This window comes from Hypomesus nipponensis, chromosome 5 (genome assembly GCF_054491055.1).
Source record: "Hypomesus nipponensis isolate SF chromosome 5, ASM5449105v1, whole genome shotgun sequence".
Lineage (NCBI taxonomy): Eukaryota > Metazoa > Chordata > Actinopteri > Osmeriformes > Osmeridae > Hypomesus > Hypomesus nipponensis.
In genome coordinates, this window is record NC_140365.1 from 511,445 (window position 1) to 539,313 (window position 27,869).

The 27,869-nt window shown below is 53.7% G+C and overlaps 2 protein-coding genes across 2 annotated transcripts; one reads left to right on the plus strand and one right to left on the minus strand.

The window, feature by feature from the left end:
• Positions 1–3,285: 3,285 nt before the first annotated feature.
• LOC146287613 (kinase suppressor of Ras 1-like) lies at positions 3,286–26,377 on the plus strand. Its single transcript, XM_084697803.1, has 20 exons — positions 3,286–3,786; positions 15,404–15,544; positions 17,751–17,898; positions 18,162–18,639; positions 20,151–20,344; positions 21,738–21,807; positions 22,074–22,157; positions 22,239–22,300; positions 22,397–22,506; positions 22,758–22,926; positions 23,366–23,407; positions 23,805–23,853; positions 24,060–24,138; positions 24,270–24,578; positions 24,776–24,972; positions 25,098–25,194; positions 25,283–25,416; positions 25,588–25,719; positions 25,982–26,117; positions 26,221–26,377. The coding sequence occupies exons 1-20, from the start codon at positions 3,577–3,579 to the stop codon at positions 26,365–26,367; spliced, it is 2,988 nt and encodes a 995-aa protein (XP_084553929.1). The 5' UTR covers positions 3,286–3,576; the 3' UTR covers positions 26,368–26,377.
• LOC146287614 (uncharacterized) lies at positions 7,662–14,967 on the minus strand. The gene is made up of 2 exons (XM_084698065.1): positions 14,896–14,967; positions 7,662–8,381 (listed from the first exon to the last, which is right to left on the minus strand). The coding sequence occupies exons 1-2, from the start codon at positions 14,965–14,967 to the stop codon at positions 7,662–7,664; spliced, it is 792 nt and encodes a 263-aa protein (XP_084554191.1).
• Positions 26,378–27,869: the final 1,492 nt, after the last annotated feature.

Consider the following 27,869-nt stretch of genomic DNA (forward strand, 5'->3'; position numbering starts at 1 on the left):
TGGTGTAGTAATTTATGACGTGATACAGTTTAATAACCCATACATATTTGATATCCTTGGGCTTCGACATTCATTCTGTGTTTCTGCTTATTTTCTAGTGGTAAATGGACTGCACATAGCTTGTTTCTACTTTAACGGTTCTCCAAGCACCTTAAACACACACCACTCACACACACAGCCATGTAAGGCACTGACCTGCTCACCAGCAGAGCGGCACTGTGTGTCTTGTTCAAGGACACTTCGTCATGGATCAACCCTCTTAGCTGCTGCCCTGACCCCTGATCCACAGCCAAACTGAAACATAATTTCTCCCAAAATGCAGCAGGGTTCTCTTCGTGTTCCTCCTGGTGAAGGGTGAGCGGGTTCAGCATCATCTGGCCTCAGAGAAGGAGTGAGAGTGTGACCACTGAGTGACTGACAGGCAGATCTGCTGCTACCGAACCCCGGCCAATCACAGGACGGCAAGATCATGTGACTGAAGTCAAACAGAAATAAAAATGGCCCAAAGCTAGAGCTGCAGCTTGATGTCAAAACAGAAGAATTCCCCTTCTGTCATTTCCAGGCTCCTTCCTCTCCCTGAAATACATGTGACATGTTGCAACCAAGTCAAGGCTTAAGAGATCAAAACATTTGATTTGTGCTCAAATCATCCTGAATTTTTTCTACTCAAATAAATCAACATTATTTTAAATGGAACTATAACTGTATATCTGCCTCTGGGGAGAACCACAAACTCTGTTTAGTTTGATGAGATCTGTGACCCGAGGCTTTCCCCTCATGGAGATCCGGCAAGTTCAAACCACTGACCAGCCTTGTCCAGTAGGTGGAGCTGTATACAAATATTTCCCAGCAGCTCGCCTGCACGCTTCCTCCATGTTTTCAGTCCATCTTGTGTTGCTGTAGTTTTGTGTTTACGAGCTGTATGGTTAAAAAGATTGTGTTTCATTGTCTTCCTCTTTTCTGTGCAAAAACATGATATTCCTGTAAATTATTTGATTGTCCTGGTTTGTCAGGAAAGAGGTGTCGGCTAGTCCAAATCTGTATTTCTCTTCCTGGTTGATCCTCCACCATCTTTCCCCCTCACACCCAGCCCTCGTGTGTTGGGCTGGGTGTGTGTCTCTATGAGCAGGCTGACCCTGCGTTCATCCTCAGGCCTCCTGTGCAGCTTGGAGAAGCCCCTGCCACCACAGGGATGTTTGGACCCATGCTTAGAGGAGGCAGGCTGGTCTACCAGTAGCACAGGGTGCACACAGCTTAAGCCCTCTGTCCGCTCAACAAGTTAACATGCACCTCCTCCTCCTCCTCCCTCCAGCCTGGTGCACCTCCTCCTCCCTCCATCCTGGTGCACCTCCTCTTCCTCCTCCCTCCAGCCTGGTGCACCTCCTCCTCCCTCCATCCTGGTGCACCTCCTCCTCCTCCCTCCATCCTGGTGCACCTCCTCCTCCTCCCTCCATCCTGATGCACCTCCTCTTCCTCCTCCCTCCATCCTGGTGCACCTCCTCTTCCTCCTCCCTCCATCCTGGTGCACCTCCTCCTCCTCCTCACTCCATCCTGGTGCACCTCCTCCTCCTCCTGCCTCCATCCTGATGCACCTCCTCTTCCTCCTCCCTCCATCCTGGTGCACCTCCTCCTCCTCCTCCCTCCACCCTGGTGCACCTCCTCTTCCTCCTCCCTCCATCCTGGTGCTCTCAGACTAAATCTCCTCCAAGCGCTCGGCCAGTTCGACATCTGGTAAATTTTGGCCAATTTTTTTATTTGCAACTGTTGATGATGTGTATTTTTGTGTGACCCATGATGTGAAACTGACAGCTGATGGTTTGACTGAATTCAATGAAGGTGTTTCCAACTAAATATTTTTTGTAATGATAAACACAACTTGTACAGTAATAGATTCTAATGTTGGAACTTTAAGAGATGGGCAATGGTTTACATTCAATTTGGTATAGAGGGCTTCTTTTTTTACTTGTTTTGGCAGCCTGAGAGTACAATAGTCTTGAGCAGATGCTACGGCTATCTGCACCCCAACGGAACAGCTTACTGTATGAGGCTTTACTGTATGCACTAGAGGCTTAAAGCTTCCCTCTGGTCTAAGCCTGTCACCAGTGTTAACCCACAGCAGGAACCTCACTGGACGTGCCTTTGTCCAACGCAACATGATCAGTCACATCAACATGCTGTACCGCCTCTCCCACCTCCACAACCTCCCCATCCCTGCAGGTCTGTCTGGATGAGGCCCACCACACCACCCTTTCTGACCAGGACTGCTCCAGGAGCTCTGCTGAGCAGGACCAGAGGTACCCTCTCCCTTCCCCTCAGCCCACAGAGCCTGACAGACTGACAACAGATGGTGGGGGGGTGTGGTGGTGGCGAGGGGGGCAGGGGGTGGTAGAGGACTAAACGTGTGACTCAGACTCAAGTGGTAATCATGGTGAATAATAAGTGGGAACATCTCACCCTAAACACCACGGTGAGCCTGGTTCATGATGGCTTGATTGGCAAGACCTGCGCTGCCCTCTCCCACACACATGTGCAGTTAAACACACATACATGTGCAGTTAAACACACACCCCAGCTCTCCATGGTCCTGATCTGCCTCTAACCTGAGACTAGGGTGGGGGGGGGGGGTGAGGGGGTGGGAGGGGGTGAGGGTGTGTGTGTGTCTGTCTGTGTGTTTGTCTGTGTATGTGTGTGTGGGGTGGGGTCAGATGGCTGAGCGGTTAGGGAGTCAGGCTATTAATTAGAAGGTTGTTGGTTCGATTCCCGGCTGTGAAAAATTACGTTGTGTCCTTGGGCAAGGCACTTCACCCTACTTGCCTCGGGGGGAATGTTCATGTACTTACTATAAGTCACTCTGGATAAGAGTGTCTGCTAAATGACTAAATGTACATTTAATGTAAATGTGTTTGTTTGTTTGTTTACAGCAGCAGAACTGAACGGTTCCTCTCGTCTGACTCCACAGTCACACCGACTCAAATAGTCTTCAGTAGAGCACCAGAACAAAGAATCTATAGTTTATTAATACTCAGATGTCTTAACAATGCATTACGCTAATATCCGATTTGATCAGGCGAGTACAACGTAGGCCTACGAGGTGTAGACATAGCGATGAGCCTGAAGTGAAACGCTAGCCGACCATAGCCTTGTGTGCTTTAAATAAGCGGATGTCCACTGCGCAAGAACTTCATTTCCCAAATTGCAACGCGCCCCATGATGTTTCCAACAGCTGACAGACGGCAGAAAGGCTCTGCTGTCAGAGAGAGGGAGAGAGAGAGCGAGAGAGAGAGCGAGAGAGAGAGAGAGAGAGAGAGAGAGAGAGAGAGAGAGAGAAGACCGAGCCTCTCGGCTAAACGGACAGAACACACAGCCCTAGCACTACCGGACTTTGCACTGCCTTGTTCTATGATATTATCATCAGCGAACATCGTTTTCATTTCACCCCAATACAATTATTGAGTTATTTGGGAGATTTCAAACGGGACATTCGTTAAGTTCCGTTATATCGCGTCGCCGTTGCATGTGCATTTCAACATTCACAGTTTGACTCAAGCCCTAAAAGCGGAGCCCAAATGCCGAGGAATGGATAGTGTGACTGATAACGGTGGAAAGATGGTCGAGAGTGATGAGCACTCGGAGAGGGATAGCGGCGGTGGCGCAGCGATGGCCGCGCTACATCAATGCGAACTCATCCAGAACATGATTGAAATCTCCATCTCCAGTTTACAGGGGCTCCGGACCAAATGCGCCGCATCCAACGACCTTACACAACAAGAAATCCGTACTTTGGAGGTAATAAAAGGCATAAACACGGGCGTCCAATTTGCAGAGTCATGTAGCCTATATGTCCGCCTCGGTTCTTATAGCGAGGCTCCATATGAGTGAGTGAGCCTATTTTGCACAATTCACTGCAGTTCTTTGCTGTAGCCTTGCGCGATGCAATGGATTAATGGTTATTTCAAGAATATAACGCTGCATGGAGGGTTTCCATATTTCTGCTTTGGCTAAATATAGACGCTCCTCCGGACGCTTGATCTCATTCTGACCTCTTTCTCTAGGTGAAATATTTGGCATGGACCCCCGGATATTTTGTTTGCAGCACTATTGTGTGCAGTTTACATCAAACGGGTCCAATTCCACTCATTCTAAGCTTTCAAACTGGGTCTGTCTATAATTTCGTCTTGGTTCACGATTTCGCGTTTCTGCATCAGGCAAATGTAGTTGAGGGGCAAATCAAATTAGCCTATATAATAACATTGGATTGCAATGAATCTCATGTCAATACTACTAGTTCCTGCATAACTCACGCAAATGTCTATTAATTGACGTGTGTACTTGCACTGCCATTAAAGCTCTTGCACCGGTGTGTAATTCATTGTTGAGATGTGTGCAGATCATTCTGACGAACTAGTAATGATTTCCGCAGAGGGACTGCGAAGGCCTCTAGGCTACATGAATGGTAGCTATAGCCCTGTATATTCAGCCGACTCTGAGATATTGTTTGGAACGGCTGAATTGTAACCGATCTCGAAAGGCCTCATCTTCTACCTTCCTTTCCGACATCTATTAATATAGAAATATTAGAAGGAAAACAGGATACCGATCGGGTCTCGAGTTCGCTCGACAGTGATTTAGCTGAAACACTGAGTTGACGGGGGGTGGGTGGGGGGGGGACTTGTGTCATATGAAGGATGCTAAAAAGGGCTGTTCGTGTCCGCTCCTAGCTTTAGCGCCAATCAAACCAATACTTTCACTTCTTCCTTCTCTCTGCGGTTTTCTGGACTCCAGACTTCATCATACAGCCTCAAGACGTCGAAGTCAGCTAACTTGGTAGCGTTCTGGTACTGTTGGTACTTTACTAAACCCAAGTCGAGTCCTTGAGTGTGACTCCCCGGGTACAGAAGCCTGGTATCCTAACCTTCTGCAGTGGTGTTGATCCTACCTCTCACAAGAAGGTTTGTAGAGACAGTTGTGGAGGAAGGAGGGCTCCTAGCTATGAGGCCTTGTGTCATGGGCTTGAAAGTCTAACCGACAGAAATACATCAAGCGTGCATCAATGTGTCTCTCTCTTAGCAGCGCAGGAGTATATCTCAACAGTGCAGCACGACCAGTGGAAAATATCAGTTGTCTTGATACAAGTAAATGACCGAAGCACTCTGATTCCTGTGATGACTGAGGGAAAGGAGGGCTGTCACACTCACTGCAAACATGGCTGTTGCTTCCATAGACCAAGAGAGGCTTGAACTCATATTAGATTCTCACTGAAAGAGCTTTGTTATTCCACTTGAGGGCAGGTTCTTTACAGATCCTTGCCAGTGAGGAGATAATAGTGCTCTGCTCTTCAAGTGGAGGACTGCAAGGTAGTAAGGTACTTCAGTTTCCACAGGCTTATCCCTGACGTGTGGCACCTCTCTCTCTCCCTCACCATCTCTCTCTGTCTGTCTGTCTGTCTCTCTCTGTCTCTCCCTCTCTCTTCCTCTCTCTATCTCTCTCCCTCTTGGTCCCACATACAAAACCAATGGTGTGTGTCAGTCTGAGGGTGTATTTGTGTGTGTAGACTGTCCTGTCTCTCTCCCTGTGTCTGTGTTCCTGCTGCAGCGCTGGTGTCTTAGAGAGAGAGAGAGAGAGAGAGAGAGAGAGAGAGAGAGAGAGAGAGAGAGAGAGAGAGAGAGAGAGAGAGAGAGAGAGAGAGAGATGATGGACACCATCAGCAGTCATGCTCCCCTCAGCGTGACTGCATTCAGACCGCGCTGCCCAGCAGCCAGACCACAACAGAGTCGAGATCTCTGCTTTACACTGAGCCAGGATCCTCATTCAGTGTATGTTGATGATCCTGGTGATTAATTCTCCCTCTGTTAATCTTTTGGATGAGTGCTGCTGCCACATCATCATCACAGGTGATCCAGCCTGAACCTCCTGAAGGGGAGCATTGTTGTTTTGTCTTCTCATGGTGATGGACTGAGTTTTCTGCTCGCTCTTGGCTGGGTCTATATTTAGACTTCTTTCCTCCTACGCATTTTCAGGGTTGGTTGTTAAATAAGAAAATCAAATGACGCGCAAAGAGTCAGAGATAGAGAGAGAGGCAAGCGGGAGGAAGAGGGAGGGGAGAATCAGCCAATCAGCTGGGCTTCCTCCTATGACATGGCAACCGCTGTGTGTGTGTCTGCCACCATAGGAGGAAGTGTTGTGTGATTGTAGGGGGTGGGGGTGAAGGGAAGATGAAAATTGCCTTCGATGGGCCGAGCTGCATCACAATACTAGTGTTTTAAGAAGCTGCCTCCCTCCCTCTCTCCCTCCCTTCCATTAACTCAGAGGACAGTGATCCTGTGAAGGGGATTGGCTAAAGAAGGGTCACCTGGGCTTGATGTGAACTCTGACTTCTGGATCCAGTCCCAACTTCGTCGGAAGGCCACGGAGCCGGTGTGTTCTGGACCACTCTGAGCGTTCTGTGTGAGGAGGTCATGGGTGGATGAGAGAGTGGATGTAGTCATGACCCAGCTAGACGTCACAGCTGGGCTTCACTTTACAGTTCTCTGTGTCTCGGTCTCAGTCAGCAGGGATGTTAGTCTTTCTCACATACTTGTTAGCACAGTGACTTATCCACTGTTTCCATGTGCCTTATGTGAGAGAGAAACAGACAGAAAGACAGAGAGAGACAGAGAGACATTGAGACAGACAGACAGACAGAGTGAGAGAGAGAGACAGACAGACAGACAGAGTGAGACAGACAGACAGACAGAGTGAGACAGACAGACAGACAGACAGACAGACAGAAAGAGTGAGACAGACAGACAGACAGAGTGAGAGAGAGAGACAGACAAAGTGAGACAGAGAGAGTGAGAGAGACAGACAGAGTGAGACAGACAGACAGAGTGAGAGAGACAGATAGACAGTGAGTGAGTGAGACAGACAGACAGACAGACAGACAGACAGACAGACAGAGTGAGAGAGACAGATAGACAGTGAGTGAGTGAGACAGACAGACAGAGTGAGACAGACAGACAGACAGACAGAGGTGTGTAGCCAGTGTAAATCCATGGGTGTAATCAGATGTGTTGGCCATGGCCAGGCTGCTGCAGTAGTGGAGCTGGGCTCCTAACCTTGCTCAGCGTCAGGACAGAGGATTAGTGACGGCCATACAACCTGCTGGCAGCAGCCAGACACCTGCAGCTCCGGTACAGAGACCTGCCTGGTACACAGACCTACCTGGTACACAGACCTACCTGGTACACAGACCTGCCTGGTACACAGACCTGCCTGGTACACAGACCTACCTGGTACACAGACCTACCTGGTACACAGACCTGCCTGGTACACAGACCTGCCTGGTACACAGACCTACCTGGTACACAGACCTGCCTGGTACACAGACCTGCCTGGTACACAGACCTACCTGGTACACAGACCTACCTGGTACACAGACCTGCCCGGTACACAGACCTGCCCGGTACACAGACCTGCCTGGTACACAGACCTACCTGGTACACAGACCTACCTGGTACACAGACCTGCCTGGTACACAGACCTACCTGGTACACAGACCTACCTGGTACACAGACCTACCTGGTACACAGACCTGCCTGGTACACAGACCTGCCTGGTACAGACGGACTGGTTGTGACTCTTATCTCAGAGATCCCAGAGTTAGGGTGTTTTCTAGTGCCCCTTCACCTTCCTGTCCTGCAGCATGCTGTCCTGCAGTCTGCTGTCCTGCAGCATGCTGTCCTGCAGCATGCTGTCCTGCAGCATGCTGTCCTGCAGTCTGCTGTCCTGCAGTCTGCTGTCCTGCAGCATGCTGTCCTGCAGCTTGCTGTCCTGCAGCTTGCTGTCCTGCAGTATGCTGTCCTGCAGTCTGCTGTCCTGCAGCATGCTGTCCTGCAGCTTGCTGTCCTGCAGCTTGCTGTCCTGCAGCTTGCTGTCCTGCAGCATGCTGTCCTGCAGCATGCTGTCCTGCAGTCTGCTGTCCTGCAGCATGCTGTCCTGCAGTCTGCTGTCCTGCAGCATGCTGTCCTGCAGTCTGCTGTCCTGCAGGATGCTGTCCTGCAGCTTGCTGTCCTGCAGCTTGCTATCCTGCAGTCTGCTGTCCTGCAGCTTGCTGTCCTGCAGCTTGCTGTCCTGCAGTCTGCTGTCCTGCAGCCTGCTGTCCTGCAGTCTGCTGTCCTGCAGCATGCTGTCCTGCAGTCTGCTGTCCTGCAGCATGCTGTCCTGCAGTCTGCTGTCCTGCAGCATGCTGTCCTGCAGTCTGCTGTCCTGCAGCATGCTGTCCTGCAGTATGCTGATAAGCTGTGATGAGGCAGGACTCCTCCAACCTGACTGGGCTGGCTGGCCTGTGGTTTGGCTGACGCTGATAATATTGTGTACTGATGGGAGGGTTGGTAGCTTGATCCCTGGTGACAAAAGCGGTGTCACATGAATGTCTTGTTGGAAAGCTTCCTTGTTACAGATGGCGAGTCTTAAATGATGGTTATTTGTTTGTGTTACGCTGAATGTGCTCTCATGCCATGTTTAAAACCAGAGTGGCGAAGGAAGGTGGATCACAGACAAAGGACTTTTGTTCTGAAATAAGTCTTTCATTTCTTCTAGCTCTTAGAAATATTAAAAGACTGTTATAGTCTAACGACAGTGATAGAGTGAGCTGGGGGTGTGAGGTGTGAGGTGTCCAGGGTAACCTGGGGGGTGTAGTGGAGGTGTGAAGTGGAGGTGTGGAGGATTAGGGTGTGGAGGGTTAGGGTGTGGAGGTGTGGAGAGTTAGGGTGTGGAGGGGTGGAAGGTTAGGGTGTGAAGGGTTAGGGTGTGGAGGTGTGGAGAGTTAGGGTGTGGAGGGTTAGTGTGTGGAGGGGTGGAGGGTTAGGGTGTGGAGGGGTGGACGGTTAGGGTGTGGAGGGTTAGTGTGTGGAGGGGTGGAGGGTTAGGGTGTGGAGGGTTAGGGTGTGGAGGGTTAGGGTGTGGAGTGTTAGGGTGTGGAGGTGTGTGGTAGAGGTGTGGAGGTGTGAGGTGTGGAGGTTTGGAGGGTTAGGCTGTGGAGGTGTGGGGCCTCTCAATGGTTGTTTTTTATAAAGAAACAAAACACCTTCAGTGTTCGTGTGAAGTCCGGGAAATGAAAATCAAATGGTGGTCTAATGAAGGATAGAGCGACAGCGGAGGTGTGTGTGTGTGTGCGTGTCCATGCATGCGTGTGTATCTGCGTGTGTGTGTGTGTGGGGGGTGACATTTCAGCAGGTGCTCTGTGTTGTGGTGTTTCACCTCTCTGGGAAAATCCCACTCAACACTGCTGACGGCTCGGTGGGGTTGCTAGGCAACCTGACGTCACTCCTGCACTAGTGTATTGTTCACTGCACTGCCCGTGTGATCTCCTGTGTGTGTGTGTGTGTGTGTGATCTCCTGTGTGTGTGTGTGTGTGTGTGATCTCCTGTGTGTGTGTGTGTGTGTGTGATCTCCTGTGTGTGTGTGTGTGTGTGTGATCTCCTGTGTGTGTGTGTGTGTGTGTGATCTCCTGTGTGTGTGTGTGTGTGTGTGATCTCCTGTGTGTGTGTGTGTGTGTGTGCCCGTGTGATCTCCTGTGTGTGTGTGCCCGTGTGTGTGTGCCTGTGTGTGTGTGTGTGTGTTACCCCTTAAGCAGAGCAGGTGTTAACCTGCAGTGTTAGTCTTATTGAAAGAGACTGAGAGACTTTGCTTTCCTAGACTAGGGCTAGGGTTAGATAAGGGTTGGGGTTAGACTAGGGTTAGGCTAGGGTTAGACTAGGGTTAGGGTTAGACTAGGAAAGTAAACCCGGATCGTTGTCTGGATGAATACCAGCCTCATCTTTCAGCATGCTGGGGTTCTGGAAGGCCGGGGTTCTGGAAACTGCTCATCTCTCCTCCACCCACAGAACCGGCTCTTCTCATTGGCTGCTCAACTGCATGTACCTAAAACAGCGGTCAAAGTCCGGAGGTGTTGTGATAAATGGAGCAGGGCTGAACTGACCCTAACCCCCTGAGTTCCACACAGATAAGGAAGTGTCATAGCTGTCCAGTTAACTGAGGCGGGTGATCGGGGGGGTCTGTCTCTCTGTCTCTGTCTCTCTCTCTGTCTCTCTCTCTCTCTCTCTCTGTCTCTCTCTGTGTGGTCTGTCTCTCTCTCTGTGTGGTCTGTCTCTCTCTGTGGTCTCTCTCTCTCTCTCTCTCTCTCTCTCTCTCTCTCTCTCTATCATATCTCTCTCACTGGATAGGCTTTTGTTGGTTCCTGCCAGGCTGTCTCTCACAACCCAAGGCCACACTTTCTCTCTGAGAGTGTGCTTGACTCTGCAAGGCCTTTCTCTGAGGTGCTTGGTGTGTGTGTTTGTGTGTGGGAGAGGGAGTGAATGAGCTGAGGAAAGACTGCTGGATGCTTCTGTTGCTGCTGAGTGTGGGCTGGTGGCACGGTGGGCCCGGGGACGCAGCGTGTAATGGACACTCAGTGATGGAGGTGAGATAAGGAGACACACAACACCACACAGCAGAGAAGTGCTGGCCTCGGCACACTAACACCACAGCCCTGCTAGCAGGAGCTACTCACAGGAGGGGCCTCGGCACACTAACACCACAGCCCTGCTAGCAGGAGCTACTCACAGGAGGGGCCTCGGCACACTAACACCACAGCCCTGCTAGCAGGAGCTACTCACAGGAGGGGCCTCGGCACACTAACACCACAGCCCTGCTAGCAGGAGCTACTCACAGGAGGGGCCTCGGCACACTAACACCACAGCCCTGCTAGCAGGAGCTACTCACAGGAGGGGCCTCGGCACACTAACACCACAGCCCTGCTAGCAGGAGCTACTCACAGGAGGGGCCTCGGCACACTAACACCACAGCCCTGCTAGCAGGAGCTACTCACAGGAGGGGCCTCGGCACACTAACACCACAGCCCTGCTAGCAGGAGCTACTCACAGGAGGGGCCTCGGCACACTAACACCACAGCCCTGCTAGCAGGAGCTACTCACAGGAGGGGCCTCGGCACACTAACACCACAGCCCTGCTAGCAGGAGCTACTCACAGGAGGGGCCTCGGCACACTAACACCACAGCCCTGCTAGCAGGAGCTACTCACAGGAGGGGCCTCGGCACACTAACACCACAGCCCTGCTAGCAGGAGCTACTCACAGGAGGGGCCTCGGCACACTAACACCACAGCCCTGCTAGCAGGAGCTACTCACAGGAGGGGCCTCGGCACACTAACACCACAGCCCTGCTAGCAGGAGCTACTCACAGGAGGGGCCTCGGCACACTAACACCACAGCCCTGCTAGCAGGAGCTACTCACAGGAGGGGCCTCGGCACACTAACACCACAGCCCTGCTAGCAGGAGCTACTCACAGGAGGGGCCTCGGCACACTAACACCACAGCCCTGCTAGCAGGAGCTACTCACAGGAGGGGCCTCGGCACACTAACACCACAGCCCTGCTAGCAGGAGCTACTCACAGGAGGGGCCTCGGCACACTAACACCACAGCCCTGCTAGCAGGAGCTACTCACAGGAGGGGCCTCGGCACACTAACACCACAGCCCTGCTAGCAGGAGCTACTCACAGGAGGGGCCTCGGCACACTAACACCACAGCCCTGCTAGCAGGAGCTACTCACAGGAGGGGCCTCGGCACACTAACACCACAGCCCTGCTAGCAGGAGCTACTCACAGGAGGGGCCTCGGCACACTAACACCACAGCCCTGCTAGCAGGAGCTACTCACAGGAGGGGCCTCGGCACACTAACACCACAGCCCTGCTAGCAGGAGCTACTCACAGGAGGGGCCTCGGCACACTAACACCACAGCCCTGCTAGCAGGAGCTACTCACAGGAGGGGCCTCGGCACACTAACACCACAGCCCTGCTAGCAGGAGCTACTCACAGGAGGGGCCTCGGCACACTAACACCACAGCCCTGCTAGCAGGAGCTACTCACAGGAGGGGCCTCGGCACACTAACACCACAGCCCTGCTAGCAGGAGCTACTCACAGGAGGGGCCTCGGCACACTAACACCACAGCCCTGCTAGCAGGAGCTACTCACAGGAGGGGCCTCGGCACACTAACACCACAGCCCTGCTAGCAGGAGCTACTCACAGGAGGGGCCTCGGCACACTAACACCACAGCCCTGCTAGCAGGAGCTACTCACAGGAGGGGCCTCGGCACACTAACACCACAGCCCTGCTAGCAGGAGCTACTCACAGGAGGGGCCTCGGCACACTAACACCACAGCCCTGCTAGCAGGAGCTACTCACAGGAGGGGCCTCGGCACACTAACACCACAGCCCTGCTAGCAGGAGCTACTCACAGGAGGGGCCTCGGCACACTAACACCACAGCCCTGCTAGCAGGAGCTACTCACAGGAGGGGCCTCGGCACACTAACACCACAGCCCTGCTAGCAGGAGCTACTCACAGGAGGGGCCTCGGCACACTAACACCACAGCCCTGCTAGCAGGAGCTACTCACAGGAGGGGCCTCGGCACACTAACACCACAGCCCTGCTAGCAGGAGCTACTCACAGGAGGGGCCTCGGCACACTAACACCACAGCCCTGCTAGCAGGAGCTACTCACAGGAGGGGCCTCGGCACACTAACACCACAGCCCTGCTAGCAGGAGCTACTCACAGGAGGGGCCTCGGCACACTAACACCACAGCCCTGCTAGCAGGAGCTACTCACAGGAGGGGCCTCGGCACACTAACACCACAGCCCTGCTAGCAGGAGCTACTCACAGGAGGGGCCTCGGCACACTAACACCACAGCCCTGCTAGCAGGAGCTACTCACAGGAGGGGCCTCGGCACACTAACACCACAGCCCTGCTAGCAGGAGCTACTCACAGGAGGGGCCTCGGCACACTAACACCACAGCCCTGCTAGCAGGAGCTACTCACAGGAGGGGCCTCGGCACACTAACACCACAGCCCTGCTAGCAGGAGCTACTCACAGGAGGGGCCTCGGCACACTAACACCACAGCCCTGCTAGCAGGAGCTACTCACAGGAGGGGCCTCGGCACACTAACACCACAGCCCTGCTAGCAGGAGCTACTCACAGGAGGGGCCTCGGCACACTAACACCACAGCCCTGCTAGCAGGAGCTACTCACAGGAGGGGCCTCGGCACACTAACACCACAGCCCTGCTAGCAGGAGCTACTCACAGGAGGGGCCTCGGCACACTAACACCACAGCCCTGCTAGCAGGAGCTACTCACAGGAGGGGCCTCGGCACACTAACACCACAGCCCTGCTAGCAGGAGCTACTCACAGGAGGGGCCTCGGCACACTAACACCACAGCCCTGCTAGCAGGAGCTACTCACAGGAGGGGCCTCGGCACACTAACACCACAGCCCTGCTAGCAGGAGCTACTCACAGGAGGGGCCTCGGCACACTAACACCACAGCCCTGCTAGCAGGAGCTACTCACAGGAGGGGCCTCGGCACACTAACACCACAGCCCTGCTAGCAGGAGCTACTCACAGGAGGGGCCTCGGCACACTAACACCACAGCCCTGCTAGCAGGAGCTACTCACAGGAGGGGCCTCGGCACACTAACACCACAGCCCTGCTAGCAGGAGCTACTCACAGGAGGGGCCTCGGCACACTAACACCACAGCCCTGCTAGCAGGAGCTACTCACAGGAGGGGCCTCGGCACACTAACACCACAGCCCTGCTAGCAGGAGCTACTCACAGGAGGGGCCTCGGCACACTAACACCACAGCCCTGCTAGCAGGAGCTACTCACAGGAGGGGCCTCGGCACACTAACACCACAGCCCTGCTAGCAGGAGCTACTCACAGGAGGGGCCTCGGCACACTAACACCACAGCCCTGCTAGCAGGAGCTACTCACAGGAGGGGCCTCGGCACACTAACACCACAGCCCTGCTAGCAGGAGCTACTCACAGGAGGGGCCTCGGCACACTAACACCACAGCCCTGCTAGCAGGAGCTACTCACAGGAGGGGCCTCGGCACACTAACACCACAGCCCTGCTAGCAGGAGCTACTCACAGGAGGGGCCTCGGCACACTAACACCACAGCCCTGCTAGCAGGAGCTACTCACAGGAGGGGCCTCGGCACACTAACACCACAGCCCTGCTAGCAGGAGCTACTCACAGGAGGGGCCTCGGCACACTAACACCACAGCCCTGCTAGCAGGAGCTACTCACAGGAGGGGCCTCGGCACACTAACACCACAGCCCTGCTAGCAGGAGCTACTCACAGGAGGGGCCTCGGCACACTAACACCACAGCCCTGCTAGCAGGAGCTACTCACAGGAGGGGCCTCGGCACACTAACACCACAGCCCTGCTAGCAGGAGCTACTCACAGGAGGGGCCTCGGCACACTAACACCACAGCCCTGCTAGCAGGAGCTACTCACAGGAGGGGCCTCGGCACACTAACACCACAGCCCTGCTAGCAGGAGCTACTCACAGGAGGGGCCTGGGCTAGGTGGGGAGGGGGCCTGGGCGGGGGGCTGGAGGGGGCCGGTGGGGGACATGGGGAGCCTGGTGGGGAGGGGTGGGGTGCCGGTGGGCAGGAACGTAGGTGTCCTCGTAATGTTGGTGGAGGGGTTTAAGGTGGTTCTCTCTTGTCTTCTTCTGCCAGTCAGAATGAACCTGGTCAGGGGTCTACAAGTTACGTCTTGACACCTTTTTATTCATTTCCTCTTCATGTCTGTTCAGTTGAGTTGGAACAGAAAAGGAGAGATCAGAAGTCTTTGGTTTATCTGGAGGAGCGAGCCCCTCCCCTCGCAGCAGCCAAACCTCTGTTTGTGGTGGGTGGAGGAGGGGGGTTGGTGTGGTGTGTGTGTGTGAGGCCGGTAGAGGTGGGGGCTCTTGGGGGCTGGTGGGGGGGGGGGGCAGTGTGTGTGCTAGCCTCACTGTGAACTCAGTGTGTTCCAGGGCTGTGATGTCACAGTGTCCCACCCACAGCCACTGAAATGTTCCAATGACACTTGGTTGCCATGCCAGCAGTGCAGATGCCCTCGGTGGCTGTTCCCATCCCATAATAACAGCTATTTATATCAGTTTGACAGCCCTGCTGCTGGAGGCTAAAGCAACAAAAAAGAGGGTTCAAAATAAGAATCCTGTTAGATGTCTGTGTGGGTTATGGTCTGGATGGAGACAGAGGGCTGTGTGGAAGAGGATGAGATGTGTGTTTCTGTGACTGGAATAATTTAAGTGTCAGATTAACCTCTCTGGATAATTCTGGGATAAGATAGATAGGAGATGGTGAGAGACGATCTGCTGTGTGCGCATGTGTGTGTGTGTGTGTGTGTTCTATGTTCTAGTTCTACGTTGCTGTGTGTCTGTCTACAGAGGAGTGTGTTGTATCCGACAGTCATTAGACCTGTTCGCAGCACCCCTAACCTCCCTGCCCTCCCTCCAGCCCCTCTAACCCCCCCCCCCTCTGCTGTGTGCTCTGCCGCCCCCTGCAGGTGAAGCTTATGAAGTACATCTGCAAGCAGCTGCAGTGTAAGCGGAAGGTTCCGGAGCAGGAGCGTCCGGTGGGGCTGGACAGTTTCCCCAGGCTGGGGGACTGGCTCCGCACCATCAACCTGCGGACAGAGCTCATCCAGGTACGTGCTGCTGGTTCTGCTGCTGGTTCTGCTGCTGGTCTGCAGGGCTCTGCTGGAGTCTCTTCAGGCTGACCTGTCCAGTCACCCTCCTTGGACAGCCCCCAGTAGTCCTGGTCTGGCTGGGGAGAGGAGGGTGGAGGCAGGGGTGAGGCAGGGGAGAGGCATGGGAGAGGCATGGGAGAGGCAGGGGAGAGGCAGGGGAGAGGCAGGGGAGAGGCAGGGGAGAGGCAGGGGAGAGGCCGGGGAGAGGCAGGGGAGAGGCAGGGGAGAGGCAGGGGAGAGGCCAGGGGAGAGGCCAGGGGAGAGGCAGGGGAGAGGCAGGGGAGAGGCAGGGGAGAGGCAGGGGAGAGGCAGGGGAGAGGCTAGGTGGAGGCAGCAGTGACCAGGCCAGGGACTCAGATGTCAGCGCTGAACCACTTTGCCTGTCCGTGTGTGTGTGTGTGTGTGTGTCTGTGTGTGTGTGTCGCCTGTCTGAATGTTCTAGTATGGCTGTATTTCGTGCTTGTTGTGCTGAATAATTTGGTCTTGAATCAGACATGCTGTTGAGACCATGGTAACCACCACAGTCAGGACCTCCAGGGTTAGAGTTAACCTCCAGGGTTAGAGTTAACCTCCAGGGTTAGAGTTAACCTCCAGGGTTAGAGTTAACCTCCAGGGTTAGGTTAGAGTTAACCTCCAGGGTTAGAGTTAACCTCCAGGGTTAGAGTTAACCTCCAGCCAGCTAGACAGGGCTGTGGCCTGGGTACACATCCTTGTGTGGTGACAGAGCATCCTAGTTCCACCACAAGGTCACTCAGAGAAGACAGCCATGGTCTTCAGTTAGATCCACTCAGAGAAGACAGCCATGGTCTTCAGTTAGATCCACTCAGAGAAGACAGCCATGGTCTTCAGTTAGATCCCACTAGAGACCCGCCCCCCGGGGGAGGGGCTGTACTCCCCACCCAGCAGTGGACTTGCTCTGTTTTTGTTCATGAAGTAAGCAGCTCTTACATAATGTTATGGAACTTGACTCTCTGGATGTGGTGCAGTCAGCATGATGCAGGTCAGTGTGTCTCTCAAGGCCTCTCAGTGACACACGTTCTGGAAGCTGCTATACCTGCTGCTATACCTGCTGCTATACCTGCTCCTATACCTGCTGCTATACCTGCTTCTATACCTGCTCCTATACCTGCTGCTATACCTGCTCCTATACCTGCTCCTATACCTGCTGCTATACCTGCTGCTATACCTGCTCCTATACCTGCTCCTATACCTGCTGCTATACCTGCTCCTATACCTGCTGCTATACCTGCTGCTATACCTGCTCCTATACCTGCTCCTATACCTGCTGCTATACCTGCTGCTATACATGCTGCTATACCTGCTGCTATACCTGCTGCTATACCTGCTCCTATACCTGCTGCTATACCTGCTCCTATTCCTGCTGCTATACCTGCTGCTATACCTGCTCCTATACCTGCTCCTTTACCTTACATGCAGCACCAGCTCAGGGGCCAGGACCTCCAGAACACGGGCCACTTCAGGACATGCACTCTGAGTTTTGTCTTTGTTTATTTAGCAGATGCTCTTGTGTACCAGATGAAGGGGCTTGATCAGAGTATCTCTGTGTGTCTAAAATGGTTTTAGTCCTGCTTTTTAGGATATAGGGGTGGAGGAAGAGGATGGGGGAGAGTCGGGGGAGGAAGAGGATGGGGGAGAGTCGGGGGAGAAAGAGGATGGGGGTGAGTCGGGGGAGAAAGAGGATGGGGGAGAGTCGGGGGAGAAAGAGGATGGGTCAGGGAGAAGTACACAGGAGTGCTGATCAGAGACCATGTGACGACAGCAGCCCCACCTCTTCCTCTCTAGCATCGAGAAGGTCTAACCAGATAAAGGGCTCAGGCGTGGGGCTTAGCTGGTGTCTGAGTGTGTGTGTGGGTGGGTGTGTGTGTGTGTATGGGTGTGTGTAAAGTCACGTTACCTGGCATGCCTTTGGTAGAACTCCTCCACATGGCCGGGATTAGTGCTGGTGGAGAGCAGGATGAGCCAGGCCCTACTGAAGGACCTGTCTCCTGGCCCTACTGAAGGACCTGTCTCCTGGCCCTAGTGAAAGATCTGTCTCCTGGCCCTACTGAGGGACCTGTCTCCTGGCCCTAGTGAATGTGTGAATGTATATTCTTGTTCAGCTGAGCACAGCTTACCCCCTCCCTTCTTCCCACCTCTCTCCCAGGCAGTGCCAGTCCAGCTGTCTCTGGATGCCCTGCTGCAGATGCCGGGCTCCCAGGTCAGAGAGACCATGAGGAGGCTAGGCTCCAGCTCTGAGGAGTGCGGCCGGCTCAGCGCTGCCCTCTCCTGCCTGAAGACTGCCACTGAGTCAGGTAGGTGGACCTCCAGGAGAGAGGCCTGGTCTGGGGGTGGACTTCCAGGAGAGAGGCCCTGGACTGGGGGTGGACCTCCAGGAGAGAGGCCCTGGTCTGGAGGTGGACTTCCAGGAGAGAGGCCCTGGCCCTGGGGGAAGCCTAGGGCCAGAGTGGAGAGTAACAACATCCCATTCAATGTGGATGGGGACGAGGTGTCACCTGGTATCAGGTGTAACCCTGATGGTGTTGTCTAACCCTCTGTGTGTGTGTGTGTCCTCCAGGAGGAGAGCTGAGGGAGGATGGGGGCCCGTGGCTGTCTGAGCCCCCTCGTAGAGACAGCGGCTCTCTGCTTCCCATGGACCCACTGGGGTGCCCGCTCCGCCCCCACAGCCCCTCCCCCCTGGCCCGGCCCTCCACCACCCCCTCCACCCCCTCCACCCCCTGCTCCGCCTGTGCCCCCGCACGGCCTGGCTCCGTCTCCACAGCCCCTCTCCTGGAGGGTGCCTACCTCTACTCAGACACCCCCCTCACGGACCCCTTCCCCATGTCTGCGGCCCGCGCTGGCTGGCTCCAGGGACACGCCCCCTCTACGCCCCCTGCCACTCCGCCCTCCAGGAGGCGTCACAGGCTGAAACCCCCCTGCACCCCGCCGCCGCCCTCCCGCAAGGTCCTGCAGCTGCTACCCAACATTACCCTCACCCGCAGCAAGAGCCACGAATCACAGCTGGGCAACCGCATCGAGGACCCGCCCACCAGCAAGTAGGTCACTTCCTGTCTTCCTGTTGTATGAGCTGTCAGATGTGAGCCAGATCATTGGGCGGAGGGGGGGGGGGGGCGGAGGCGGGGGCTGCAGAGGTATGTGATAGTAGGGATGCATCGATTATAGATTTTTATATTACGATATTATTACACAGCATTAAGGTGTTGATAAGTCACTAACTAGTAGCAGCTCAACCTAGCAACAGGAGAAAACGTCCCAGGAGGCCTCTGGGTTAGAATAAAAATACTGTAGGCCTCATGTACTAACGCTTTTGCGCCCACTTCCGGCGTATTTGTTTTGCTTTTGCGCGTAAAAGCATGGCGAGGTATGTACAAACATTGCGCACTGAGGTAAAAGCGCAGACTGCCTGTTGCGGTAACTGAAAATGGCAAATGTGCTTTTCCGAGTCATGCATATGCATTCACAGGAGGGTCAAGGGGAAAGTGGGAGTTCCCATAAAGAGATGGGAGGGGATATGCAAAGTGCGCCTAATTATGTATTCCGCGGTATGTACAGAAACCGCCTGTGAAAGTGTCTCTTTCTCTCTCTCTTACACACACACACACACACACACACACATCTCATCTTGCTGGTTGCTCCTTTACTGTGTGTGGCCTCAGTAATCCAGAGATTCCCAGAGATTATGAGTCATTGAGTTTCTCTCCCTGTCTGTCTCTCTCCCTGTCTGTCCCTCTCCCTGTCTGTCCCTCTCCCTGTCTGTCTCTCTCCCTGTCTGTCCCTCTCCCTGTCTGTCCCTCTCCCTGTCTGTCTCTCTCCCTGTCTGTCCCTCTTCCTGTCTGTCCCTCTCCCTGTCTGTCTCTCTCCCTGTCTGTCCCTCTTCCTGTCTGTCCCTCTCCCTGTCTGTCTCTCTCCCTGTCTGTCCCTCTTCCTGTCTGTCCCTCTCCCTGTCTGTCTCTCTCCCTGTTTGTCTCTCTCCCTGTCTGTCCCTCAACCTGTCTGTCTCTCTCCCTGTCTGTGTCTCTCCCTGTCTGTCCCTCTCCCTGTCGGTCTTTCTCCCTGTCTGTCTCTCTCCCTGTCTGTCTCTCTCCCTGTCTGTCTCTCTCCATCTCTCTATTTCTGACCAGTGCCAGGCAGGGAGTCTAAGCCCCTTGGCGTGGCCTGTCTTTGGCTTCCCTTAGCTGGGCTGAGTTGATCTATGGTGGAGGGATGTCTTAATAATGTGCCCAGGTCCCCCCATCTCTCCCTCTCTCTCTCGTACATAACTGGGCTGAAACACAGCCACCATAAGATCTCCTGGGTGTGACTGCTGATACTGTTGTCAGGGGTGACAGGGTAGCATGCTGATGACACTGTTGTCAGGGGTGACAGGGTAGCATGCTGATGACACTGTTGTCAGGGGTGACAGGGTAGCATGCTGATGACACTGTTGTCAGGGGTGACAGGGTAGCATGCTGATGACACTGTTGTCAGGGGTGACAGGGTAGCATGCTGATGACACTGTTGTCAGGGGTGACAGGGTAACATGCTGATGATACTGTGCCCCCCACAGGGGCACCAAGAAGAACAAGCTGCTTCTGAACGTGCAGATCAACGGGAATGGAAGTGAAGACCCCTCCTCGCGTTCCCCCCACCTGCCGGCCCGCACCCCCGGGGCCACGCCCGCCCCGGGCGCCACGCCTGGCCCCGCCCCCTACACCCTGCCCGGCACACCCACCCTCATGGAGGAGCACAGCAGCCTCAAGAGTGAGTCTACACACACACACACACTCTCTCACACTGTAGTAGTGTTTGATGTGATTATCCAGCTGTCGTTGTGGTTTGTGTGGTGGAAGACTTCACATCACCTCTCATGTCAGTAATAACAGGTCGTCTTCATCACCTCTCATGTCAGTAATAACAGGTCGTCTTCATCACCTCTCATGTCAGTAATAACAGGTCGTCTTCATCACCTCTCATGTCAGTAATAACAGGTCGTCTTCGTCACCTCTCATGTCAGTAATAACAGGTCGTCTTCATCACCTCTCATGTCAGTAATAACAGGTCGTCTTCATCACCTCTCATGTCAGTAATAACAGGTCGTCTTCATCACCTCTCATGTCAGTAATAACAGGTCGTCTTCATCACCTCTCATGTCAGTAATAACAGGTCGTCTTCATCACCTCTCATGTCAGTAATAACAGGTCGTCTTCATCACCTCTCATGTCAGTAATAACAGGTCGTCTTCATCACCTCTCATGTCAGTAATAACAGGTCGTCTTCATCACCTCTCATGTCAGTAATAACAGGTCGTCTTCATCACCTCTCATGTCAGTAATAACAGGTCGTCTTCATCACCTCTCATGTCAGTAATAACAGGTCGTCTTCGTCACCTCTCATGTCAGTAATAACAGGTCGTCTTCGTCACCTCTCATGTCAGTAATAACAGGTCGTCTTCATCACCTCTCATGTCAGTAATAACAGGTCGTCTTCATCACCTCTCATGTCAGTAATAACAGGTCGTCTTCATCACCTCTCATGTCAGTAATAACAGGTCGTCTTCGTCACCTCTCATGTCAGTAATAACAGGTCGTCTTCGTCACCTCTCATGTCAGTAATAACAGGTCGTCTTCGTCACCTCTCATGTCAGTAATAACAGGTCGTCTTCGTCACCTCTCATGTCAGTAATAACAGGTCGTCTTCATCACCTCTCATGTCAGTAATAACAGGTCGTCTTCATCACCTCTCATGTCAGTAATAACAGGTCGTCTTCATCACCTCTCATGTCAGTAATAACAGGTCGTCTTCATCACCTCTCATGTCAGTAATAACAGGTCGTCTTCATCACCTCTCATGTCAGTAATAACAGGTTGTCTTCATCACCTCTCATGTCAGTAATAACAGGTCGTCTTCATCACCTCTCATGTCAGTAATAACAGGTCGTCTTCATCACCTCTCATGTCAGTAATAACAGGTCGTCTTCATCACCTCTCATGTCAGTAATAACAGGTCGTCTTCATCACCAGCTCCTGCCCATACACATGCTGGACCTGACCATCACTTTTCTGCCTCTTCCCCCCACCCTACTTTATCCCTATCTCTCTTTCTTTCTCAATTTCTTTCTCTATCTCTCAATTTTGCTTCCCCCCCCCCCCGTCAGATAACATGTCCGCGCATCGTGGATCTCCACAGGCTGTCAGAAGGGATATCGGTCTGGCTGTCACTCACAGGTAGGTCACATGGCTACAAACAGCCAATCAAGGCACATCTAGTTTGCCTAGTACACCTCAAACACAGTCAAACAGAACGGATACTGGATATGACTCTGACCACCGAAGTACTGGTAAACAACTCACTTCTGATCCTCGATCGTCTGCACTACTTTCTATGTGCGCTATTTCTACGTCGCTTGGATAAGTGTGGGCTAAATGAACAGAACGTGAGGATGTATGACAGTGTAGCAGCATGACTGACAGAGTGGTCTGTTGTGGGGCAGGTTCTCCACCAGGTCCTGGTTATCACAGACCTGCCAGGTGTGTCAGAGGAACATGATGTTCGGGGTCAAGTGTAAACACTGTCGGTGAGTATCCTGTCTCTCTCAGGAGCACGTCCAAATCATCCATCTGATCAGCCTGTCCTGACCAAGGCTCTGTGTGTGCAGGTTAAAGTGCCACAACAAGTGTACAAAAGAGGCGCCCTCCTGCAGAATCTCTTTTCTGCCAAGTAAGACTGTCCATCACTTCAACACATCTGCGGTATCCATACACAGTAATGACTAACAGAGACAGGCCTGTGCTAACCACCTTCTTCCCTGGACAGTCACCAAGATCAGGAGGACCGAGTCTGTTCCCTCTGGCATCAACAATCCTGTGGACCGGCCGGCAGACACTCCTCAGTTTGGGACCTTACCTAAGGCCATCACCAAGAAGGTACATACACACAAGCTCTCTCTCTCTCTCTCTCTCTCTCTCTCTCTCTCTCTCTCTCTCTCTCGCGCGCGCGCGCGCGCACACACACACACACACTGATGGATGGATGGTTGAATAGACAGACACAAACACATTGATTGATGGATAGATAATGTAAAAAGATAGATATATAGATATAGACACTTACACACAAACTGGTTGGAGAGTAGCTGGTGCAGTGGGTGATGTTTTGGTCTTGTGTGTTCTGCCAGGATCACCCTCCAGTTCTGAACCAGCTGGACTCCAGCAGCAACCCCTCCTCTACCACCTCCTCCACACCCTCCTCCCCCGCCCCCTTCCCGCAGAGCAACCCCCCCAGTGCTACCCCGCCCCCCAACCCCTCACCAAAGGGCCACAGGGACAACCGCTTCCACTTCCCAGGTGAGCGCGCACACACACACACACATTAGCTCAAGATGCAAGCTTCTTGATTAATGGATATTCCGCTGAGTCACTGGTTTCCTGGTAAATGGACGTGGAATGGATGGAGTGACAGGAGAGTGGCTGCCCCCTCCTGTCCACCACTAACACACACGGCTCCTGGGGGGGGGGCCCTCTCCTGTCCACCACTAACACACACGGCTCCTGGGGGGGGGGCCCTCTCCTGTCCACCACTAACACACACGGGCCTGGGGGGGGGGGGCCCTCTCCTGTCCACCACTAACACACACGGCTCCTGGGGGGGGGCCCTCTCCTGTCCACCAGGGGGGTAGTGCCAGGGCCAGTGGGGAGGGGGTAGTATCCTATGGCTTCTCTCTAACCCACAATCTTTTTCTCCCAACCATGCTTGTTGTTCTTCCGCTCTCTCTTTCCCCCCAAGCTGCCTGCTACTTTCAGCACAGACAGCAGTTCATCTTCCCTGGTGAGTGGATGCTCCTGGCCAAGACTGCTGTGCTGGGTCTCACCCGCCTCCCCCCTCCTCCCCCTCCACCCTGACCCCCAAAACCTGGTATCACCATCTCCCTCCCCCCTCCTCCCCCTCCACCCTGACCCCCTGGTATCACCATCTCCCTCCCCCCTCCCTCTCCTGCATGCATGCTCAGTCCACATCATGTGAGCATGCTGATTATTTGCCCCGAGTGTCAGTGCTGTGTGTTTGATGTGGTGAGCTGATGACTGGGTGGAGATGTGTCTCTGTGCCACCTGCTGGGGAGTGTGGGTACTGCATGCCACAACAGACGAGTAACACAGTGACCAGTGAAAGGGAGTGCAATGTTTTATAACACTCTCTATATCACTGTCTCTCTGTCTCTCACCAGATGTGTCCAGTTCTCCTACTCTGCATCCAGAAGTCCTTCAAGACACAGGGTGAGTCTCTCCAGTCCTGACTGTGTTCGCTGTCTTTCGTAGGACTGTGGAGAGGGCTGTAGCAGTCTCTCCACCCAGTCTGTCCACCCAGTCTCTCCACCCAGTCTCTCCACCCAGTCTCTCCACCCAGTCTCTCCACCCAGTCTCTCCACCCAGTCTCTCCACCCACGTCTGGGCTGTGAGTGATGAGTTTCTCTGTCCCTCAGCAGTGAGACCGAGCCCTCCGCTGACCCCCTGCATGCCGACCACCTGCAACCTGAGCTGGCCGAGCATGAAGATGGAGAGGTATGTTGTCACGGTGTGTGAGAGAGAAAGAGAGAGAGTGTGTGTGTGTGTGTGAGAGTGAGAGTGTGTGTGTAGAGGTGTTTGTTGCACAACTAAACCAAATTGACATTATCCGATCCTCTGTCTCAAAGGAGGAAGAGGAGGAGGAGGTCGAGGCTGAGGAGGATGAAGACTGCGTGGAGGAGGAAGAGGAGGAAGAGGAGGAGGAAGGAGAGGAGGAGGAAGAGGAGGATGAGGAGGAGGAGGATGAAGGGGATGAAAGTGAGATAAACGGGGGCTCTGAGGGAGAGTGTGATGGGGATGAGCTGGAGGACCTTCCCAGCTCGCGGGGAGGTCACTGGAAGGGTCCCATCTCCCGCAAGGCCAGCCAGACCAGCGTGTACCTACAGGAGTGGGACATTCCCTTCGAACAGCTGGACCTGGGGGAGCTCATAGGGAAGGTGAGAGCCGCAAGCCGCTAAACCATCACTGCTCTGCAGGTTAGCGCGGGGCTATCGCGGGGCTATCGCGGGGCTATCGCGGGGCTATCGCGGGGCTATCGCGGGGCTATCGCGGGGCTAGCGCGGGGCTATCGCGGGGCTATCGCGGGGCTAGTGCTTCAGCGTGGTTGTGATGTGTTGTGGTACGGCTTCCTCAGGGCCGCTGGGGCAGGGTCCACAAGGGCCGCTGGCACGGAGAGGTGGCGATCCGCTTGCTGGAGATCGACGGGAACAACCAGGACCACCTGAAGCTGTTCAAGAAGGAAGTGATGAACTACAGACAGACCAGACATGAGAATGTGGTCCTCTTTATGGGAGCCTGTATGGCTCCTCCCCACCTCGCCATCATCACCAGGTGAATGGGAGGTCCCAACATCTCTCTCTCTCTCTCGCTCTCTCTCTCTCTCGCTCTCTCACTCTCTCTCGCTCTCTCTCTCTGTTCTGGTCTGCTCTTCTTTAACTCAAACTTTCTCCACTAAGTTTCTGTAAAGGCCGGACTCTCTACTCCGTCGTCAGAGACACAAAGAACACGCTGGACATCAACAAGACGAGACAGATCGCTCAGGAGATTGTGAAGGTGAAGTTTATTCACTGTTGGGTACTCAAAATGATCCTCAGTCTCGTGCACGGTCAGAGCTTGTGTGTTTGTGTTCCTCCTTATGTAGGGGATGGGCTATCTTCATGCAAAGGGCATCGTCCACAAAGACTTGAAGTCCAAGAATGTCTTTCATGACACCAATAAGGTGGTGATCACAGACTTTGGGTTGTTTGGGATTTCAGGCGTGGTCCAGGAGGGAAGGTAAGATCTACACCTCATCCACTCAGCAATTCTTTGGATTTGTCTGTTCCCAGGTGGATTAATGGTGACCGCATGGTGGTTAACTAATGAGTGCACGTGTGTGTGTGTGTCGTGTGTGTGTGCATTGTGTCGTGTGTCTGTGTGCATCGTGTGTGTGTGTCATATTGCCAGACGAGAAAACGAGCTGAAGCTTCCACACGGCTGGATCTGTTACCTAGCACCAGAGATTGTCCGCAGGATGAGTCCTGGAAACAACGAGGACCGCCTGCCCTTCTCCAACGCAGCCGACGTCTACGCTTTCGGGTAACTCTCTCAACACTTCCTGTCCCTCACTCAACACTTCCTGTCCCTCTCTCCCAACACTTCCTGTCCCTCTCTCCCAACACTTCCTGTCCATCTCTCAACACTTCCTCTCCTTCTCTCCCAACACTTCCTGTCCCTGACTCCAGCCCCTATCGATCTGAAGCATGACTGACTTCAAAATGACAGTTCACCATGCAATGTCATCAGTGACGCTTGTTCAGGCCCACAGGACTGACCAAGTTGCTTGCTGCCCCCCTTTTAGCACCATTTGGTACGAGCTCCAAGCCAGGGACTGGCCAATCACCAACCAGCCAGTGGAAGCTACCATCTGGCAGGTGGGGAGTGGGGAGGGCATCAAGAAGGTCCTGGCAGAGATCAGCCTGGGCAAGGAGGTCACGGTGAGTGGAGCAGGAACTCTGTTTGTGCTAGCTGTGTGTGTGTGTGTGCGCTAGGTGTGAGTGTGTGTGTGTGGAGGCTGAGCCTCTGTCTCGATCTCCCCAGGAGATCCTGTGTGCCTGCTGGTCGTACGACCTGAAGGAGAGGCCCTCCTTCACCCAGCTGGCAGACCTCCTGGAGAAGCTGCCCAAGCTCAACCGCCGGCTGTCCCACCCCGGACACTTCTGGAAGTCTGCAGAGTACGTATCCTAGACGACACACCTGGAGGCCTGGGGGGTGGGGGGTGGGGGGGCGTGGTGGGTGGACCTGGATCTCTGTTACCCCCCCCTTGGCCTTTATAACAACCCTTGGCCTTTATTGTGGAGCAGCCTTGTAGTCCAGTAAGACTTGTGGTTGCCAACCTGCCTTGTGATGAAACCATATCAATGTTGCTCCATGTTCCTAAAGAGAGCTGTCCTACAGAACAGTTCCATCAGCTAACAGCTGCTTCCACAGCACGTCACTCTGCAGACTGGCTGTGTGATGAGCTAGCGACTAGACAGAAACTGTAAAACGTGCGGTGTGACACTCAGGTTCCCCCCCGTTGGTACGGGTGTGTCCCAGTGAGATTATTACCCTGGTTCTCAACCCTTGACCTTTCTTGAGCCTTCATACCATCTCAACTCCTCCATCTCCCCTCCTCCATCTCCATCTCTCCTCCATCTCCATCTCTCCTCCTCCATCATTACACCTGCTCTTTTCCTCCATGCCTGCCCCATTGCTTCAGTTTTCTCAGACACTAATTCTCTTTTTTTCAAATCACTTAACAATGACACTAACAGTCTAACCTTTGTGTTCTCTCTCTCTCTCTCTCTCTCTCTCTCTCTCTCATCTTCTCTTAATCTAGGTTGTAGCCGTCTCTATGAAACATGAGCAATGCAAAACAAACAGCCTGGCTCTGCCTTGCATGCAACCGAAATCCTCCGTTTTGAGAGGGTTCATAAAAGCATTGCCCCAGCCTGACGTTGACTGCTTTCCCTGAATTTGCCTGTTCTTCCACATCGGACAGTTATGTTTCCTTGTGTGGGGGTGGTGGACTACCTCCCTCACCTTTCCCTTCTTGGTCTCCGAGGCCGTGTGTCCATTTGGCGTTTTTTTCCCTGGCAGAAAAGCGCTGGTGGAGCGCTGGGTAGAGCTTCATCTCAGCAGCTCTTAGCTAGCTAGCTATTAGTTTAAACAATATTTTTGTAAATGATCGGCTATCATAAGCTGTCATTAGTGGATGTTTTCATCTCTCTGACTGTTGAGTGCCTAGCTATCTGAAAAGGAGCGACAGTGACAACACCAGCGCCTTTCTGATAAGTTTACAGATTTTCAACTAGCGGACGCACAAAAAAATAAGGAAAAAGGACACTGGGTACAGCGCATCTCTCCTCACTGAGAACTACTGAAAACAGACGCTGGGGCTTAGAAAAAAACGCTACATGGACACTCAATCTGAGACTCTTGCCTTCACCTGTGTTCTAGCTACTCTGCATTTTGAACCTGAGGCTTTTGTATGACTGGCTTTCGATGTCTGCTGGGTCTGAAGTAGCGTGGCCGCTGGCTGTGGGCCCTGTCCTTGGCCCGCTGTGCTCTCCTTTTCGTCTGGACAGAGGCGGCATCGCCCACATGCAATGGGGCTTTAAAGGACCCCTGCACTCACGCTCTCTCCTCCTCATCCTCCGGGAGTCTAGCCACCTGTCTCCTCTTCCTTCTCTCTCTGCACTTGTGTG

What these genes read in the sequence shown, in the direction of transcription:
- LOC146287613 (XM_084697803.1), top strand. Translation starts at nt 3,577, where the DNA reads ATGGATAGTGTGACTGATAACGGTGGAAAGATGGTCGAGAGTGATGAG. An exon ending in TGGGGGAGCTCATAGGGAAG is followed by an intron (nt 24,579 to 24,775) that starts GTGAGAGCCGCA and finishes CGGCTTCCTCAG; the next exon opens with GGCCGCTGGGGCAGGGTCCA. An exon ending in GCCTGGGCAAGGAGGTCACG is followed by an intron (nt 26,118 to 26,220) that starts GTGAGTGGAGCA and finishes CGATCTCCCCAG; the next exon opens with GAGATCCTGTGTGCCTGCTG.
- LOC146287614 (XM_084698065.1), bottom strand. Translation starts at nt 14,967, where the DNA reads ATGGGAACAGCCACCGAGGGCATCTGCACTGCTGGCATGGCAACCAAG. An exon ending in ATTGGAACATTTCAGTGGCT is followed by an intron (nt 8,382 to 14,895) that starts GTGGGTGGGACA and finishes TTTTGTCACCAG; the next exon opens with GGATCAAGCTACCAACCCTC.